The sequence below is a fragment of the Lagenorhynchus albirostris genome, chromosome 7 (genome assembly GCF_949774975.1).
Source record: "Lagenorhynchus albirostris chromosome 7, mLagAlb1.1, whole genome shotgun sequence".
Lineage (NCBI taxonomy): Eukaryota > Metazoa > Chordata > Mammalia > Artiodactyla > Delphinidae > Lagenorhynchus > Lagenorhynchus albirostris.
The window spans coordinates 64,251,398-64,271,650 of record NC_083101.1 but is presented as its reverse complement, the minus strand read 5'-3'; the positions used below and the strand labels follow the sequence as shown (position 1 = coordinate 64,271,650).

Below are 20,253 nucleotides of genomic sequence, written 5' to 3'. Positions count from 1 at the left end.
ATGCAGTTTTAAAAAGGATTGTTTTCTCTTTATGATGGTTATTATTAGCTTATAGAAAAGCAACAGATTTCTGTATATTAATCTTGTATCCTGCAACTTTACCGAGTTCACTTATTAGTTCTAATAGTTTTTTGGTGGAGGCTTTAAGGTTTTCTATATATAGTATCATGTCATCTGCAAATAGTGACGGTTTTTTTGTTTGTTTTTTTGTGGTACGTGGGCCTCTCACTGCTGTGGCCTCTCCCGTTGCGGAGCACAGGCTCTGGACGTGCAGGCTCAGCGGCCATGGCTCACGGGCCCAGCCGCTCCGCATCATGTGGGATCTTTCCGGACCGGGGCATGAACCCATGTCCCCTGCATCGGCAGGCACACTCTCAACCACTGCACCACCAGGGAAGCCCAATAGTGACTATTTTACTTCTTCCCTTCCAGTTGGATGCCTTTTATTTCTTTTTCTTGTCTGGATGCTGTGGCTAGGACTTTCATTACTGTGTTAAATAGAAGTAGAGAGAGTGGTCATCCTAGTTTTGTTCCTGAGTTTAGCAAGAAGCCTTTCAGCTTTTCGCTGTTTAGTATGATGTTAGCTGTGGATGTGTCATAAATGGCCTTTATTATGTTGACATATGTTCCCTCTATGCCAACTTTGATAAGAATTTTCGTCATGAAAGGTGTTGAATTTTATCAGATCCTTTTTTTTGCACTTATTGAGATGATCATGGGATTTTTACCTTCCTTTTGTTAATGTGGTGTATCGTATTGATTGATTTGTGGATCTTGAACCATCCTCGCTTACCTGAAATAAATTCTACTTGATAATGTTGTATGATCCTTTTAATATATTGTTGATTTGGGTTTGCTAATATTTTGTTGAGGAATTTTGCCTCTATATTCATCAGAGATATTGGCTGGTAATTTTGTCTAGTTTTGGTATCAGATTCATGGTGGCCTTGTAGAGTTAATTTGGGAGAGTTCTCTCTGTTTCAATTTTTTAGAAATAGTTTGAGAAAGATAGGTATTAGCTGTTTTTTTATATATGTTTGGGAGAATTACCCAGTGAAGCTGTCAATCCTGGGCTTTTGTTTACTGGCAGTTTTTTTTTATTATTTAAAAAACAATTTTTTTTAATTACTAATTCAGTTTCACTACTGGTGCACAATCTGTTCAGATTGAATATTTCTTCCTGATCCAGTCTTGGAAGAGTGTATGTTTCTAGAAATTTATCCTTTTTCTCTAGGTTGTGTAATTTGTTCGCATATAACTGTTTGTATTATTCTCTTATGATTTTTTTCTCTGTGATATCAATTATTTCTCCTCTTTCATTTCTTACTTTGTTTATTTGAGTCCTCTCTATTTTTCTTGATGAACCTGGACACAGGATTATTGTTTTTGTTTAACCTTTCAAAAAAACAGATTCTGGTTCCATTGATTTTTTTTCTATTTTTTTTTGGTCTCTATTTTTATTTATTTCCTCTCTGATCTTTATAATTTTCTTCCTTCTGCTAACTTTGGGCTTCCTTTGTTCTTCTCTTTCTGGTTCCTTTGGGTAGTAGGGTAGGTTGTTTTTTAAGATTTTTCTTGTTTCTTAGGGTAGGCCTGTATTGCTATAAACTTCCCTCTTAGAACTGCTTTTTCTGTGTTACACAGATTTTGGAAAGTTGTGGGTTTATTTTTTTTTTCATTTCTCTCAAAGTATTTCCTGATTTCCTCTTTGATTTCTTCATTGACCCTTTGGTTTTTTTAGTAGCATGTTTTTTAGTCTCCACGTGTTTGTGTTTTTCTCATTTTTCTTCCTGCAATTGATTTCTGGTCATACCATTGTAGTTGGAAGAAATGCTTGATATCATTTCTATCCTCTTAAATGTTCTGAGACTTGTTTTATAGCCTACCATGTGATCTATCCTGGAAAACATTCTCTGTACACTTGAAAAGAATGTGTATTCTGCTGTTTTTGGATGAAATATCCTGTAGGTATCTGTTAAGTCCAACTGGTCTAAAGTGTCATTTAAGACTATTATTTCCTTGTTGACTTTATGTCTGGATGATCTGTCCATTGATGTAAGTGAGGTGTTAAATTCCCCTAATATTATTGTATCATTGTCAATTTCTCTCTTGATGTCTGTTAATATTTGCTTTATATACTTAGCTGCCCCTATATTAGGCATATTTGTTAGCAAATGTTATATCCTTTTCTTCTGTTTATCCCTTTATCATTATATAATGCCCATTTTGTCTTTTGGTAAGACTTTGTTTCAAAGTCTATTTTGTCTGATATGGGTATGCCTACCCCCTACTTTCTTGTCATTTCCATGAAGATCTTTTTCCATCACCTCACTTTTAGTCTGTGTGTTTTTAGCTCTGAAGTGGACCGCTTGTAAGCAGCACATGAATGGATCTTGGGTTTTATTGTGTGTGTGTTTTTTTTAATCCAATCAGCCATCGTATGGTCTTTTCATTGAAACATTAAGTCCACTGGCATTTACAGTGATTATTGATAGGTATGTACTTATTGCCACTTCGTTACTTGTTTTCTGATTCTTTTTGTTGTTCCTCTCTGTTCTTTTCTTCTTTTAGTTGCTTCCCTTGTGTTTGATGATTTTCTTTAGTGGTATGCTTGTGTTCCTTTACTATATATTTGCTTTTACTAGTGGGATTTTTCCTTTCCTACAGATTCTTACTTCTTGTTGTAGCCTGTTCTTTTCCACTTAGAGAAGAACTGTTAACATTTCTTTTAGAATTGGTTTAGTGTTGATGTACTCTTAGTTTTTGCTTATCTGAGAAGTTCTTTATCCCTCCTTCAATTCTGAATGATAATCTTGCTGGATAGAATATCCTAGGTTGTAGGTTTTTCCCCTTTCAGCACTTTAAATATATCATGCCACTTCCTTTTGGCCTGCAAAATTTCTTCAGAAAAATCCATTGGTAGCCTTATGGGGGTTCCCTTGTATGTGATTCTTTGTTTTTCTTTTGCTACCTTTAGAATTCTCTTTTATCTTTAACTTTTGCCATTTTAATTATGATATGTTTTGGTGTGGTTCTCTGATTTCACCTTGTTTGGGATGCTCTATGCTTCCTGTACCTGGATATCTGTTTTCTTCTTCAGGTTTGGGAAGTTTTCAGCTATAATTCCATCAAATAAATTTTGACCCCGTTTTTTTCTCTCTTCTCCTTCTAGGACCCATGTAATGTGAATGTTATTATGTTTGATGTTGTTCCAACTGTCCCTTAAACTGTTTTCATTTTTAAAAATTTGTTTCTCTTTTTGCTTATCTGATTGGATGTTTTCCATTATTCTATCTTCCAGAACACTATGTGTTCCTCTGTATCACTTAGTCTGTCATTAATTATTTCTAGTATGTTTTTCGTTTCAGTTATTGTATATTCAGTTTTGACTGTTTTTTTTCATATTTTCTAGTTCATCTATTCCCTAGTTCAGTTAACATTCTTATTACTAATCTTTAAACTCTTTTTCTGGTAATTAATTCATCTCTGTTTCACTGGTTGGTTTTTCAGGTTTTTTTCCTTCTTTCGTTTGAAATAAAATCCTGTCTTCTTGTTTTGGTTAACTTTCTCTGTCTCTATAAAATTAGGTAAAAGTTACCTATCCTGGTCTTTAATGTGTGTCCTTGTGTGAGAGCATCCCTATACAGTCTGTGTGTTCCCAGTGGATTTCACAGGAGAGCTTGATCTGGTGTGAACATAAGTCATGTCTTTCCCCAGAGCATGCTGGCAGCTATCAACTTTGTAGGGGTTGGGGCTGGAGATGGAGGAGCTAGAGCCAGAGCCAGGTGTGAGTGGGAGCTTCTCCTCTGCTCAGTGGCCAACACCACCCTGGAGCTGGAGCGGAAACCCTGGGTTGGGCTCAAGCCAGCTCCCTCCCCCGCAACTGTGCACTCTCCTCAGCTGTGGCAGCCCTGATTCTAGTGGGGAACTGTGCCTCAGAGCAAGAGGGGTTGGAAAGGGTGCCTGGCATGGGCCAGGGCACGCACTGAGGCAGTTGTGGGAAACCAGCCAGAGTCCTGGGCAGTTTCAATCTGCTTTCTCTCTCTTGTCATGGGAGTGAGCGAGAATGTGTGTGTTCTTCATGAGCAGAGTCTAGATTTCTTACAGCCCTGTTGTCAGTCCTATTGGTTTTCAAACCTTCTAAGGGCACTTGTCCTCCCACTGTTGGACCCCAGGGCTGGGGGACCCAGTATGTGGTTCAGGCCACTCCCCAGGGATATCTCCATCCTTGTAATCCCCCTCCTCTTCTGTGTCCCCTCCTAGGGGTGCAGGTCCCAACCTGATTGATTCTCTTCCTTTCCTACCCAACTCCATGTGGATCTTTCTTATAGCCTTGGTTGCATAAGGGTCTTTCTGTCAGTCTCCAGTCCATTTCCAGTGAGAATTGCTCCACATGTAGATGTATTTTTGATGCATTCACAGGGGTGGGAGGAGGACAGGAGGTGAGTTCTGCATCTTCCTACTCTGCCATCTTGACCTCCTCCTGCTTTATTTCTTTTAAAAGAAGGCTTTGCACTGCCTCTCATTCCTGAGTAGATTTAAAATGCAATGTATATATTTAGATAAAATGTAAATGTGAAATGTAAATGAAGATTTTTTTTCCTTTCCCATTAATACCATCAAGAGCATTCAAAACATACTTATAAACAGTGTTGGTAGGTTCAGTTAACACAGAAAATATCTGTGTGATTTAAATACTCAGGTGGCAGCTTAAACTGATTACCTCTCGTGCTTGTGTGTGTGCTTGCACATGGGTAACATACCGTGTGTGTGTATTTGTATGTATGTGAGTTTCAGTAGAGATGGACAACGTTGGTTGGGCATCCTTGATTTATAATCTGCCTCTCCGTACTACTCTACCTCTGTTTGAGGGATAATGAGAGAAAAGAATGAATTAGTGATCTAGAGTTTGGTAATAATCAAATATTAATTACGTTATTGCTTGAGTGTAGAGACTTAATGGTCTGCATGTGTATGTGTGATCTGTGAAACCAGGCTTGTTAAGAGCTCCAAATCTGGTTTTGACTAGTTTGGACACCAGAATTCTTTTTTAAATGAAATTTTATTTATTATGAACTTAAGTTCATCATTGAAAACTTGGAAAGCACAATAAGTAGGATAAATAATAATGAGTTAATAGTAATGAATAAATGAATGAAATAATGATAATAAATAATGATAATATTGATAATTATCAATATTGATGTTATCAATATTGATAATATTGATAATAAATAATGATAATATTGATAATAAATGAATGAAATAATGATAATAATAATGAGTGAATAAAATCACTCATTACTTCACCACGAAGACATAACCACCATTACTATCTTGCTATATAAATTTCTAGTGTTCTCACTTGCTCCTCTCCTGCATCCCATGATGCCTTGTCCTGTGCTGTACTGTGCACTTTTGGCTTCAAAACCCTCATTACTAGTCGCAGAGGTTCTTTATATGTGCTTGTCCTCCCTCTCTCCCTCTTTCCCTGCTTCCCTTCCTTCTACCCATCCTTATTTCTCTCTCCCCCACTACCTCCTTCCTCCCTCCCTCCCTCCCTCCCTCCCTCCCTTTCTTCCTTCCTTCCTTACTTCCTTTCTTTCTCTCTTTCTTTCAATATGCCATATGTCTTAGCCCAGGTACCATAGCAAACAGCCCCTTAGGCAGATTACATGCACTAACGCTTTACTGAAAACTAGAGTAAGGGGAAGGGAAGTTGGGGGTTTGGGGGCAGCAAATAAAAAGGTGGTGTAACTGAGATGGTCATAGGTTTACAAGAAAATAAAGCTGATGTGCTCGATAGTGCTGATATCTCCAGTAGGAGATGAACCCACTCTGTGTGGGAAGAGTCAGGGGTGGGGTTGAGAAAGTGTGAACAAACACATGTCAGTTCCTTCCACCTCCTCTCTCACCCTGGTCAGTTTGCCTCACTGGATGTTAACTCCCCACATGCCTAGGTTGTGTTACCTGGTTCTGCTTAACAGCCACTGTACAAACTCCTTGAGTCCCATGGTGTGGGACCTGGCCATGGTCACAGGGAAGTTCACGCCAAAACCTCGTCTGGTGGGCAGTTGAGGGCAGCAACATCAGAAGATGAGGCAGTGGTGGCAGCCAGGGCTTTACAATGTGGGGACTGTGGGAAGCCTATTGGAGCTGCTGCAGCTAGAAAGCAGGCACGTGGTCAGCATCAGGAGGAAGGGGAGCTGGGTAGATTTGAGGGGAAGCATTAACTGGGTCCACCAGTACACTGTCTTTAAATTTCATCACCCTGCTTCTTTAAAAGGCTTTGCTCCTTTTCGAGAGTCTCTTCAGTCTGTTGGCCCCCAGCTCTACTGGGTAATGGGAATGGTTGACGATGCTGCCTGTCTCTAACGGCAGTGTTCAGTCTGGAATCTGTATTCTTGCTCTGAGCAGCACGCATTCTCTCCCCATATTCCCTCCAGCGTGCTGGGTCCAAGGAGAAGGTTTTATTTTTAACTTCTTTAGTTACAAAAGTCCCTTCCTTATTAGAGTCTAGATTAAAACACAGCCCTCATTATAAAGTGTCAGACCTTTCCTGTCTGACATCATTAAATATTCCCTAGCACAGTAACTCTGTATTTGTGTATTTAACCACTTGAATTCTCTATCCCGTGGGACACTTATGCTCTTATAATTTATGTGTAAAAGCACTTTTGACTCTTGCCCACTTAAAATATGTGAATGCAGCCTTTGAAAAATTCCTTGTGGACCTTTTTGAACTAGAGACCACTGTGAGCATAACATCTGTTATTTCCTTCTAATATTTATTTTTGGCACCATCATGCCCCTAAAGGATATGTCATAAGGAACCAGTTGTCAGGTTGGAGTCAATAGTCCTAATAGTAAAAATATTACTTAAAATAAACACTAAATTCCAGTTTCTCGAGAAGCTTTTAAAGATACAGTTTTTACCTAGTTTTGTGAGTGAAAATTCTTTAATCTTGTCTTAAAGTAGGCATCTTGGCATGTCATAGAACTTTCCAGGACACTTTTTGTGCTTTCTCTTGTAGGTCTGAATCTCCTAGAGGGACAGTCTCGGGCCATCACTTGGGAACAGTTTCAGATTGTTGACAATGATGACATTCATGCTGTCCAGGTAGTCATTGTGGATGGCCTGCAGCATGGACAGCTTACTCTGAGAGGTGAATGAACAAACTTTGTAACTTAGAAAAAAACCCAAGAAGTATTTTCTCCAAAAGCAAATCATATTTAACAGGATATGTGTAGTATCTCTTGGGCTTCATTTCTAAATGAATTATCATAATCCCCAGATCCAGAGATCTTGAAACCATTGGCTTTTGTATTAGGATGCTCAAATCAATGGATGACATTTTATGAATGGACTTTTGTACTTGAGTCATTGTTTAAATCTCAGATTTGCTTTCTGGAGCCATGTAGGGCTCCTTCTAAATATACTCCTTAACTGATTATCTTATCCCAGTTCAAAGACAAAATCTTTCATTTCTCTGCTTCAGAGAAATGCAGTGAAAAACAGAAAAACTTATGTTTTTTAATTAGTTAGTAACAATTATGCTATTATGGTATTAGTAGCAGTTGCTGTGGTTTAAAAGAAATGAATTTATAGTTATACGGATGGTAGTTAACAAGGTAATGGCCCTAATAAAAATATCCATACTTAATGATAATATAGTCCATTTCTTGTAATGAGCTCAGAGGATTTAATTCTATTATCCTCTTAGTTTGCCAAACTGTAAAGTAGAAAGAGAGCTCTTATTTATCATTGTTTGTGATTAGGAAATTCTGAAAAAAATAAAATCAAAATGATAAATTCTCTTGCCTAATCCCAAGACAATGGGAGTTTAGCTTAAGCTGGATGTATTAGTTAGGATGGATGTTCAGCTGCATGTAAGGAAAACCCAACTACAGCAGCTTAAAAATTCAGGAGTCACTCTCTCCTCGTGACAAGCTGCACAGAGGTAGGTGTTCTGTATCCATGACGCCAGCGGCTCTTTTCTGCTCTGTCAGTGGTCACAGGATGGTGCCTACACCTCTAGGCTTTTAATCAGTGTTAGGGGAAGGAAGAAAGAGAAGGAACAATAAAAAAAAATAAGGCCATCTAAGTTTGCTCTATTTTACACTTTTCCTAGGAGGCTGATACAATGAAGTCTGATTATATCTCTCATCAAGTTACATACTATCCCCCTAGGTGCAACAGAGTCTGGGAACCTGAGTATTTTTAAATAGTCATGTTACCATTCTAAATAAAACTAGGATTCTTGTACTGAGGAAGAAACAGAAAGTTCCTGTTGGGCAAGTAACTCATAGTGTTCATTATACTCATGTTTAATCCATAAAACCATATGGAGTGGGGAAAGAAATAGGACACCTGCCATCAAGAATTGTAATAGTTTGTGCAGAGTGAAGCAATGTTTATCAGTACTATAGAAACGAAGTGGAGAGTCATAGCCCATAATGCAATGATGTTCTGGCTCAGAGGAAGAAAATAGTGTAAACATTTATTAAGCATTTACTTTGTGCCAGATCGTACAAAGCATTCTACATACTTTATCTCACATCAGCTTTATGAAGCAAGGTACTATTACACTCACTTTACAAATGGGAACCTGAGCCTTAGAGAAGTTGACTTGTCTGTCTGGAAAATGGCCGAGCTGGGATTCGAACCCAGGCCATTTGCTACCAGAGCTCTAGCTCTTGCTCATTAAGCTAGTGATTCTCAAACTTTAGCATGCATTAGACTCCTGAAGGGCTTGGTAAAACATAAATTGCTGGGACCCACCAGCAGAATTTCTAATTCAGTAGGTCTGGGGTAGGACCTGAGAACTTGCATTTATAATGACTTCCCAGATGGTGCTGATGCTGCTAGTTTGAGACCACGACTCTAAGAAGTGCTGTCAGATGATGATAATGAGTCGAAGAACAATTAATACTTATTGTAGGTACACTGTTGTTTGAGTTCTCTCATCCTTAAGAGGGAATGTTAGGTAGGTATTATTATCTCTGTTTTAGAGATGAGTCTCAAATAAATTAAATACCCTGCCCAAGTCCACCCAGCTAATAAGTATTACAGCCAGTATTCAAAACCAGGTCTTTGGAGCCCCAGAACCCACTAAACAATCTATGGTTTTTCCAGGCGAGGGAAGCATTGGCTGCACCACTTTCCATTTCACACCCTCTCCTGCAGTGCTGCTTTCACTAACCTGCTGCCTCCACACCTTTTTCATTCCGGTCCACCTCTGTTCTTTCCATCAGGGGGGAAGGGGTTTCTCTTCACCGTGGCTGACCTTCAGGCTGGAGTCGTTCAATATCATCATGACGACAGTGACTCCACCAAAGACTTTGTGGTCTTCAGGATATTCGACGGCCAACACAGCATCCGACATAAGTTTCCCATCAACATCTTGCCCAAAGATGATAGTCCACCATTCCTCATAACCAATGTTGTGATTGAACTGGAGGAGGGGCAGACCATACTGATCCAGGGTTCCAAGCTGAGAGCTTCAGACATGGACTCCAGTGATGACTACATCTTCTTTAATATCACGAAACCCCCGCAGGCTGGAGAGATCATGAAGAAGCCAGCACCAGGACTGATAGGTAAGTTCTGGGCAGTTAAGATCATTTGTGTCAGAATTTGTGCTAAGGGGGACATCAAGTTTATGAGGTAAGATTCTATTATTATTAATACCATTTCGTAGATGGGAAGCCTGAGATTTAGGTTAAGTTGATCTATCCATATGGAATCTAGAAAGTTCCAGAGCTGGGCCTCAAGATAACCATTACATCATGAAAAATTAAGTCTGCTATGCAAGGTAAGAGAACAAATAAGGTTGAAGGATATGTTTGACCTATTCTACATTATTGATAAAGAAATTTCATGAATAACATTTATTTACATTTTGTTAGAATAATTTCATAACTACTTTTTGAAGTAGGTAGGTCAGGAGCTTGACAAAATAGGTATCAAGCAGTTTTACTTAAGACTGTTTCTTTTTTTAAACATGTTTAATTTTATTTTTAATTAATTATTTAAAAATTGAGATATAGTTGATGTACAATATTTTATGTTTCAGGTGTATAACATAGTGATTCACAATTTTTAAATGTTATAATCCATTTATTGTTATTATAAAATATTAGCTATGTTCCCCATGTTGTACAACATATCTTGAAGCTTATTTATTTTATATATAGTAGTTGGAACCTCTTAATCCTATATGCCTGTATCGCTCCTCCCCCTTCACTCTCCCCATGGGCAGACACTAGTTTGTTCTCTATATCTGTGAGTCTGTTTCTTTTTTGTTATATTCACTAGTTTGTTGTATTTTTTAGATTCCATGTGTTAGTGATATCATACATTATTTGTCTTTCTCTGACATTTCATTTAGCATAATACCCTCTAAGTCCATCCACATTGTTGCAAAATTTCATTCTTTTTAATGGCTGAGTAGTATTCCATTGTATGTATGTATGTGTGTGTGTGTGTGTGTGTGTGTGTGTGTGTATACACACCACATCTTCTTTGTCCGTTCATTTGTTGATGGACACTTGGGTTGCTTCCATGTATTGGCTATTGTAAATACTGCTGCAATGAACATTGGGGTGCATATATCTTTTCAAATTAGTGTTTTCATTTTTTTCAGTCATATATCTAGGAGTGGAATTGCTGGGACATATGGTAGTTCTATGTTTAGTCTTTTAAGAAACCTCCATACTGTTTTCCACAATGGCTCACCAATTTACATTCCCACCAACAGTGTACAAGGTTCCTTTTTCTCCACATCCTTGCCAATATTTGTTATTTATGTTCTTTTCAATGATAGCCATTCTGACAGGTGTGAAGTGATATCTCATTTGCAATTCTCTGATGATTAGTGATGTTGAGCATCTTTTCATGTGCTTGTTGGCAATCTGTATGTCTTTGGAAAAATGGTTACTCAGTTCTTCTTCCATTTTTTAATCAGGTTGTTTGTTTTTTTGCTGTTGAGTTGTATGAGCTGTTTGTATATTTTGGATATTAACCCCTTATTGGTCATATCATTTGCAATATTTTCTCCCATTCAATAGGTTGTCTTTTTGTTTTGTTGATGTGCAAAAGCTTTTAAGTTTTACTAGGTCCCATTTGTTTATTTGTGCTTTTGTTTCTTTTGCTTTAGGAGACAGATCCAAAAAAATCGCTATAAATTATGTCAAAGTGTGTTCTGCCTTTGTTTTCTTCTAGGAGTTTTATGGTTTCAGATCTTACATTTAGGTCTTTAATCCACTTTGAGTTTATTTTGTTTATATGGTGTTAGAGAATGTTCTAATTTCATTCTTTTACATGTAGCTGTCCAGTTTTCCCAGCACCATTTATTGAAGAGACTGTCTTTTCTCCATTGTATGTTCTTGTCTCCTTTGTCATAGATTAATTGAACATAAATGCATGGGTTTATCTCTGGTTCTCTATTTTGTTCTGTTGATCTATGTGTCTGCTGTATGCCAGTATCATACTGTTTTGATTATTGTAGCTTTGTGGTACAGTCTGAAGTCAGATAGTGCAGTTCCTCCCAGCTCTGTTCTTCTTTCTCAAGATTGCTTTGGCACTTCAGGGTCTTTTGTGTTTCCATACAAATTTTAAAATTATTTGTTCTAGTTATGTGAAAAGTGCCCTTGATACTTTAATAGGGATTGCATTGAATCTGTAGGTTGTCTTGGGTAGTATGGTCGTTATAACAATTTTAATTCTTCCAGTACATGAACAGTGTATGTCTTTCCATCTGTTTGTGTTGTTTTCAATTTCTTTCATCAGTTTCTTAATTTCAGATGCATTTTAACAACCCTGCATTTGTACTCTCCTCCCCTCACAGCTACTGTTTTTGATGTCATATATTACATCTAATTTTTTGTATATCCCTTAACTGCTTATTGTGGATGTAGATGATTTTACTACTTTTGTCTCTTAATCTTCCTCCTATCTGTGTGTGTGCATGATTTACTACCTTTATATTGTGTGTTTGTTTGCCTTTACAGATGAGCATTTTGCTTTTGCAGTTTTCACGTTTCTAGTTGTGGTATTTTCTTTTTCTCTTAGAGAAGTCCTTCAACATTTCTTGTTAAGCTGAACTCTTTTAGCTTTTGCTTGTCTGTAAAGCTATTGATCTCTCCATCAGATCTGAACATGAGCCTTGCTGGGTAGAATATTCTTAGTTGTAGGTTTTTCCTTTGCATCACTTTAAATATATTGTGCCACTCCCTCTGGCCTGTAGAATTTCTGTTGAAATTCAGATGATAGCCTTATGGGTGTTCCCTTGTATGTTACTTGTTGCTTTTCCCTTGCCATTTTTAATATTCTCTATCTTTAATTATGCCATTTTATTTTATTTAATATTTTTAAAAATATTTATTTTACTTACTTATTTTCCTTATCATTATTTTTTTTGGCTGCGTCAGGTCTTAGTTGCAGCACACGGGATCCTTGTTGAGGCACTCTGGATCTTTTCATTATGGTGCGCGGTCTCTTCATTGTAGTGCTCGGGCTTCCCTCTAGTTGTGGCATGTGGGTTTTCTCTCTCTAGTTGTGGCGAGTGGGCTAGAGGGTACGTGGGCTCTGTAGTTGTTGTGTGTGGGCTTGGTTGCCCCGTGGCGTGTGGGATGTTAGTTCCCCGACCAGGGATCAAACCTGCATGCCCCGCATTGGAAGGCTGATTCTTTACCACTGGACCACCAGGGAAGTCCCAATTTTGCCATTTTAATTACAGTATATCTTGGTGTGTTCCTCTTTGAATTAATCCTGTATAGGACTCTCTGTACTCCCTATACTTAGATATCTGTTTCCTTTACCAGGTTAGGGAAGTTTTCATCTATTATGTCTGCAAATATGTTGATAGGTTCTCTGTTTCTTTTCCTTCTGGGACCCTTATAATGTGAATATTAGTGTGCTTGAGGTTGTCCCAGAAGTCTCTTAAGCTGTCCTCATTTCTTTTCATTCTTTTTTCTTTTGTCTGTTCAGCATCAGTGATTTCCACTACTCTGTCTTCCAGCTTCCTGGTCATTTCCTCTGTATCATTTAGTCTACTGTTGAGTCCTTGTACTGTATTTTTCATTTCAGTTATTGTATTCTTCATCTCTGTTTGGTTGTTCTTCATATTTTCTAACTCTTTGTTAAAAGGCTTCTAACTTCTTGTTCTACGCATCCATTCTTTTCTTGGGTTCTTTGATCATCTTTATCATCACACTACCCTTATCTCTTTCTCAGGTAGATTGCCTATCTCCGCTTCACTTAGTTCTTCTTCTGGGGTTTTATCTTGTTTGTTAGAAACACGTTTGTTCCTTTGTTGCCTTATTTTGCCTAGGTTGCTGTTTTTATTTTTATGTATCTGGTAGGTTAGTTACATTTCCCAATCTTGGAGAAGTAGCCTTTTGAAGGAGACATCCTATGTGTCCCAGCAGCACATCCCCCTCTCATCACCTGAGCTATATGCTCTAGGGGTTCCCCCAATGAGGACTGACTGTGTCCTTCTCTTGTGGTGGGCTGACTATGTAGGCAGTCTTGTAGGGTTGATTTGCCCCCTGTCCAGTTGGTTGCCAGGTCCTGCCTTGTGTGGAGGTTGCTGACTGCTGGTTGGTGGGACCGGGTCACAAGGTGGTGCTGACTACAGAACCCCAGGGGGCACTGGGGCTAGTGCTGGCTCATTGTTGGGTTGAGTCAAGGTCCAGGAGACTCCAGGGCTGTTACCCACCCACTGGTGTGTTGAACCAGGTCCTGGGGCTAATGCTGGCCTACTGGTGGGCAGAGCCAGATCCTGAAGTCTGCTTACAGGACCCAGGGGTCCTAGAGCTGGTTTTGGATCAGTGGTGGGTGGGACTACTTCCTGACACAGTTGGGTGCAGGGTCCAGGGAGTCCTAAAGCTTCTGTTGGTCTACTAGTAGGCGGGACCACGGTCCAGTTGGTCCCCATGCAGGTCCTGGCCTATTAGTGGGCAGGTCTTGTCTGCAGGCTGCATGTCTGTGGCTTTCTTTCAGCTAGTGTCTGCCCCTTGGTGGATGAAACTAGTCTGGAGGCTAGCGCAGGCTCCCTGGAGAGTGGGGCTGGGGCCCAGGCTATTCTGGAGCTGGCGCCTGCCCAGTGGTGGGTGCAGCTGGATCCTGAGCTCTCTGGTGGACAGGGCAACGTCCAGAAGCAGCTGTTCATGCAGGAGGTCTTATGACAGCCTGTCTGCTGGTGGGTAAAGCTGCGTCCCCACCCAGTTAGTTGCTTGGCCTGAGGCATCCCAGCACTGGAGTCTACAGGCCTGTGGGCTGTGTCGGGGCTGGGTCTTCACCCTAATAAGCTAAAGAGAAGATTCCACTGTGGCGTTTGCCAGTGCCAGTATCCATGTGGTAGAACAAGTTCCCAAAATGGCTGTTGCCAGTGTCTATGTCCCTAGGGTGAGCTGAAGTTGCCTCCTGTCTCTCCAGAAGATTCTCCTAGATCAGCAAGTGACTCTCACCCAGGCTTCTATCAAATGACTGCTTCTTCCCTGGGTCCTGGAGCATGAGAGCTTCTTTATGTACCCTTTAAGAGTGAAGTCTCTATTTCCCCCAGCCCTCTGGGACTCCCAGAAGTCACCCCACTGACCTTCAAAGCCATATGCCCTGGAGGCTCACCTTCCCAAGTGCAGGACCCCTGGGCTGGGGCTTGGACCTCTTAGTCCTTTGAGAGACTCTGCAGTTGTAATTATTTTCTTGTTTGTGGATTGCCCACCCTGCGGTATGGGACTTGACTATTTTGTGACTTTGCCCTTCCTACCCATCTTGTTATTGTTCCTTCCTTATATCTTTAGTTGTAGAAGCTCTCCTCTGGTAGGTTCTGGCCTTTTTCACTGATGGCTGTTCTGCAGATAGTTGTGATTTTGGTGTGCCCATGAGAGGAGGTGAGCTCAGGGTCTTTCTCCTCTGCCATCTTGGCTGATGTTAAGACTATTTCTTGAAAATATTTTTCTAATGCTAATTTTTCTATATATTAAGGCAGATGTAGTACTTTAATTTTTCTGCTTTATTATTTATAAGCTTTGATAAAAGCATTTAATAATGATTCCGTGGACAAACTACTATACATAAAATAGATAAGCAATAGGGATTTACTGTATAACACAGTGAACTATATTCAGTATCTTCTAATAATCTTTAGTGGAAAAGAATCTGGATATATCTATATCTATATCTATCTCTCTCTCTATATATATATATGTATATCTGAATTCCTTTGCTGTATACCTGAAACTAACACAGTATTGTAAATCGACTATACTTCAATTTAAAAAAAGGATTCCTTGGGTACATACAACATACTAGACTGAGAAAACTTCTGGAGATAAATCCAATATCATTATACCCCAACACCTGGCAGACTGTTACAAAGGTATGTGATATTTTGTGGACCCAATAGGCTATCCTGTCCCTGGCTTCCTTCAGATGGATCTGTTCAATGGCATCATCTACTATCGTCATTTTGGTGGAGAAATCTTTGAAGATTCATTTGAATTTGTCCTGTGGGACAGCCATGAACCTCCAAATCTCTCAGAGCCACAGGTAAGAGTCCATCTCTGAACTCTTTCCCAAAGTCTTGTCCACAGATATCAGTTCTAGAAGATGTAATTAGAAACTACAGGAAAACAGATTTCAAAGCTCGAAGTTTGAGAAGCAATGGAGTAAGCAAAATTAAGTCAGTTTCTTTGCAACATAACTGCTCTCTTACTTTTCCACAGAGTTATGTAAATTACCATGTATGCAGTGTTTCCAGGGTTATTTAACCATCAGACCCTTCTGTAAAGAGCACCTCACAAAATTTGCTTGCTTCATAACAATAACAACAAAAAAACCCACTGACTTATTTTGTGTGTTGTGGTTAAAACATAGGCTCTGTAGTTAGACTGTCTTTGTTTTTGTCCTGCTCTTGACATTAACTGACCTGTGACTCAGTTTCTTTATCTGTAAAACAACATCCTTATAAAGTGATTGTGAGGGTAAGTGACGTAATACATGTAAGTATTGAGAACTTTCTGGCACATAGTAAGTACTCAATAAATATATTAGCTATTATTTATCATTGCTTTTGAAGAACTAAGAGTTTTACTACCACTCAAGGATATTATTTAAATATATAGAATACAAAAATAGGCTTAAGGAGCCATCATCCTATACAAATTACAGATGAGGAAGGGTCTGGGCAACTCTAAAGGGGTAGACTCCTTGCAAGAAGAGGATGATTGGTGGTAAGGATGGAAAAAAAGGCTTCTGAAAATAAGTGGTACCCACTACATATAGTGTCCCTATTGGTGATATAATATCATCTCATAGTGTCATGGTCACTGACATTAGCCAATGCATAGATGATTGAGCTATTCATCTGTCTGCCAAGATAAAGGTAACAAATGGAAGAGCCCAGAAACTGAAGGAAGTAGGTGCTCCTATTAAGAGGGAATGGAAAATGAATCAGAAAATTCTCAATTCACCTGCTTATTGACTGAAAAGAAATCAATTCCTTTATAAATAACAGCCTCCTCTTTTCATCAATGCATAAAATTATGCCATTTCTAGATTACATTTTTGCTTGAGGCCTTAGATGATTTGATAATCCAAAATGGAAACTATGAATAGGATTTATTTCTAAATCTTTTGTTGTATCCATTCAAACTGAGCTATGTTTCTGACGAGAATACTGTATCGTTTTTAGCAAACTATAGGCCTTTTTAAAAACAGAAAATTCAGGACTCCTTTTTCCTTTTCTGCTATTGTATATTTTATAGGGCATATTTTTCATACCCACATAGATGTCAGTTTCCTCTACAGTAAAGACCACAGTAATGAAAACTTTATTGAAATAAAATTATTTTTAAATCTTGGCAAATATGTCAGGCTGAATTCTATAGATCCAGTTATTCTCCATGATGGATGGGCTTCTAAAGAAGTCATAATCATATTTTTCTCTACTTTTATTCATCTTCTTAGTCTATGTTGCAGGGGAGGCAGGGAAGAAAGAAGGGAAGGGTGGAGAGAGAGAGAGAAAGAAAGGGAGGGTGGGGAGTGGGAGGGAGGGGAAAAGGAGGGAGGGAGAGAGGGAGAGTGAGAGAGAGAAAGAGAGAAACAGAAAGACTTTTGCTCTGTTTTCATGTATCGCCTATTTTTTGACTCCTAAATATTCTCCAGCTCAGACTTGTGTACCAACATCTCTACATTCATTTTATTTATTTATTTATTTTTTCTATTTGGAAGATTTATTTATTAACATCTTTATTGAAGTATAATTGCTTTACAGTGGTGTGTTAGTTTCTGCTCTATAACAAAGTGAATCAGCTATACGTATACATATATCCCCATATCCCCACACTCTTGCGTTTCCCTCCCGCCCTCTCTATCCCACCCCTCTAGGTGGACACAAAGCACCGAGCTGATCTCCCTGTGCTATGCGGCTGCTTCCCACTAGCTATCTATTTTACATTTGGTAGTGTATATATGTCAGTGCTACTCTCTCACTTCGTCCCAGCTTACCCTTCCCCCTCCCCATGTCCTCAAGTCCATTCTCTACATCTGCATCTTTATTCCTGTCCTGCCCCTAAGTTCTTCAGAACCTTTTTTTTTTTTTTTTACATTCCATATATTTGTGTTAACATATGGTATTTGTTTTACTCGTTCTGACTTACTTCACTCTATGTGACAGTCTCTAGGTCCATCCACCTCACTACAAATAACTCAATTTCATTTCTTTTTATGGCTGAGTAATATTCCATTATATATATGTGCCACATCTTCTTTATCCATTCATCTGTTGATGGACACTTAGGTTGCTTCCATGTCCTGGCTATTGTAAATAGAGCTGCAATGAACATTGTGGTACATGACTCTTTTTGAGTTATGGCTTTCACAGGCTATATGCCCAGTAGTGGGATTGCTGGGTCATATGGTAGTTCTATTTTTAAATTTTGAGGAACCTCCATACTGTTGTCCATGGTGGCTGTATCGATTTACATTCCCACCAACAGTGCAAGAGGGTTCCCTTTCCTCCACACCCTCTCCAGCATGTATTGTTTATAGATTTTTGGATGATGGCCATCCTGACTGGTGTGAGGTGATACCTCATTGTAGTTTTGATTTGCATTTCTCTAATGATTAGTGATGTTGAGTATCCTTTCATATATTTGTTGGCAATCTGTAAATCTTCTTTGGAGAAATGTCTATTTAAGTCTTCTGCCCATTTTTGGATTGGGTTGTTTGTTTTTTTTGATATTGAGCTGCATGAGCTGCTTATATATTTTGGAGATTAATCCTTTGTCAGTTGTTTCATTTGCAAATATTTTCTCCCATTCTGAGGATTGTCTTTTTGTCTGGTTATGGTTTCCTTTGCTGTGCAAAAGCTTTTAAGTTTCATTAGGTCCCATTTGTTTATTTTTGTTTTTATTTGTTTTTATTTCCATTTCTCTATGAGGTGAGTCAAAAAGGATCTTGCTGTGATTTATGTCATAGAGTGTTCTGCCTAAGTTTTCCTCTAAGAGTTTTATAGTGTCCGGCCTTACATTTAGGTCTTTAATCCATTTTGAGTTTATTTTTGTGTATGGTGTTAGGAAGTGTTCTAATTTCATTCTTTTACTGTAGCTGTCCAGTTTTCCCAGCACTACGTATTGAAGAGGCTGCCTTTTATTGACATATAGTTGCTTGTAATAATCTCTCATGATCCTTTGCATTTCTGCAGTACCAGTTGTTACTTCTCCTTTTTCATTTCTAATTCTATTGATTTGCGTCTTCTCCCTTTTTTTCTTATGACTCTGGCTAATGGTTTATCAATTTTGTTTATCTTCTCAAAGAACCAGCTTTTAGTTGTATTGATCTTTGCTATCGTTTCCTTCATTTCTTTTTCATTTATTTCTGATCTGATCTTTATGATTTCTTTCCTTCTGCTAACTTTGGGGTTTTTTTGTTCTTCTTTCTCTCATTGCTTTAGGTGTAAGGTTAGGTTGTTTATTTGAGATGTTTCTTGTTTCTTGAGGGAGTATTGTATTGCTAAAAACTTCCCTGTTAGAACTGCTTTTGCTCATCACATAGGTTTTGGGTCGTCATGTTTTCATTGTCATTAGTTTCTAGGTATTTTTTGATTTCCTCTTTGATTTCTGCAGTGATCTCTTGGTTATCTAGTAGCGTATTGTTTAGCCATGTTTAGCCTCCATGTGTTTGTTTTTTTTACAGATTTTTTTCCTGTAATTGATATCTAGTCTCACAGAGTTGTGGTCGGAAAAGATACTTGATACGATTTCAATTTTCTTAAATTTACCAAGGCTTGATTTGTGACCCAAGATATATCCATCCTGGAGAATGTTCCATGAGCACTTGAGAAGAAAGTGTAATCTGCTGTTTTTGGATGGAATGTCCTATAAAAATCAACTAAGTCCATCTTGTTTAACATATCATTTAAAGCTTGTGTTTCCTTATTTAGTTTCATTTTGGATGATCTGTCCACTGGTGAAAGTGGGGTGTTAAAGTCCCCTACTATGATTTTGTTACTGTCGATTTCCCCTTTTATGGCTGTTAGCATTTGCCTTATGTATTGATGTGCTCCTTTGTTGGGTGCATAAATATTTACAATTGTTGTATCTTCTTCTTGGATTGATCCCTTGATCATTATGGAGTGTCCTTCTTTACTTCTTGTAATAGTCTTTGTTTTAAAGTCTATTGTGTCTGATACAAGAATTGCTACTCCAGCTTTCTTTTGATATCCATTTGCATGGAATATCTTTTTCCATCCCCTCACTTTCAGTCTGTATGTGTCCCTAGGTCTGAAGTGGGTCTCTTGTAGACAGCATATACACAGGCCTTCTTTTTGTATCCATTCAGCCAGTCTGTATCTTTTGGTTGGAGCATTTATTCCATTTACATTTAAGGTGGTTATCGATACATATGTTCCTATTACCATTTTCTTAATTGTTTTGGGTTTGTAATTGTAAGTCTTTTCCTTCTCTTGTGTTTCCTGCCTAGAGAAGTTTCTTTAGCATTTGTTGTAAAGCTGGTTTGGTGGTGCTGAATTCTCTTAGCTTTTGCTTGTCTGTAAAGGTTTTAATTTCTCCGAACCTGAATGAGATCCTTGTTGGGTAGAGTAATCTTGGTTGTAGCTTTTTCTCTTTCATCATTTTAAAAATGTCCTGCCACTCCCTTCTGGCTTGCAGAATTTCTGCTGAAAGATCAGCTGTTAACCTTATGGGGATTCCCTTGTATGTTATTTGTTGCTTTTCTCTTGCTGCTTT

General features: G+C 38.6%; 1 protein-coding gene across 1 annotated transcript in view; it reads left to right on the top strand.

The window, feature by feature from the left end:
• FREM1 (FRAS1 related extracellular matrix 1) overlaps positions 1–20,253 on the top strand; it is a 175,628-nt gene that overhangs the window by 26,453 nt on the left and 128,922 nt on the right. Inside the window, exons 7-9 of the mRNA XM_060155088.1 lie at positions 7,035–7,166; positions 9,256–9,600; positions 15,411–15,553. Of these exons, the coding sequence (XP_060011071.1) occupies positions 7,035–7,166; positions 9,256–9,600; positions 15,411–15,553 (620 nt within the window). The remainder of the gene's footprint in view (positions 1–7,034; positions 7,167–9,255; positions 9,601–15,410; positions 15,554–20,253) is intronic.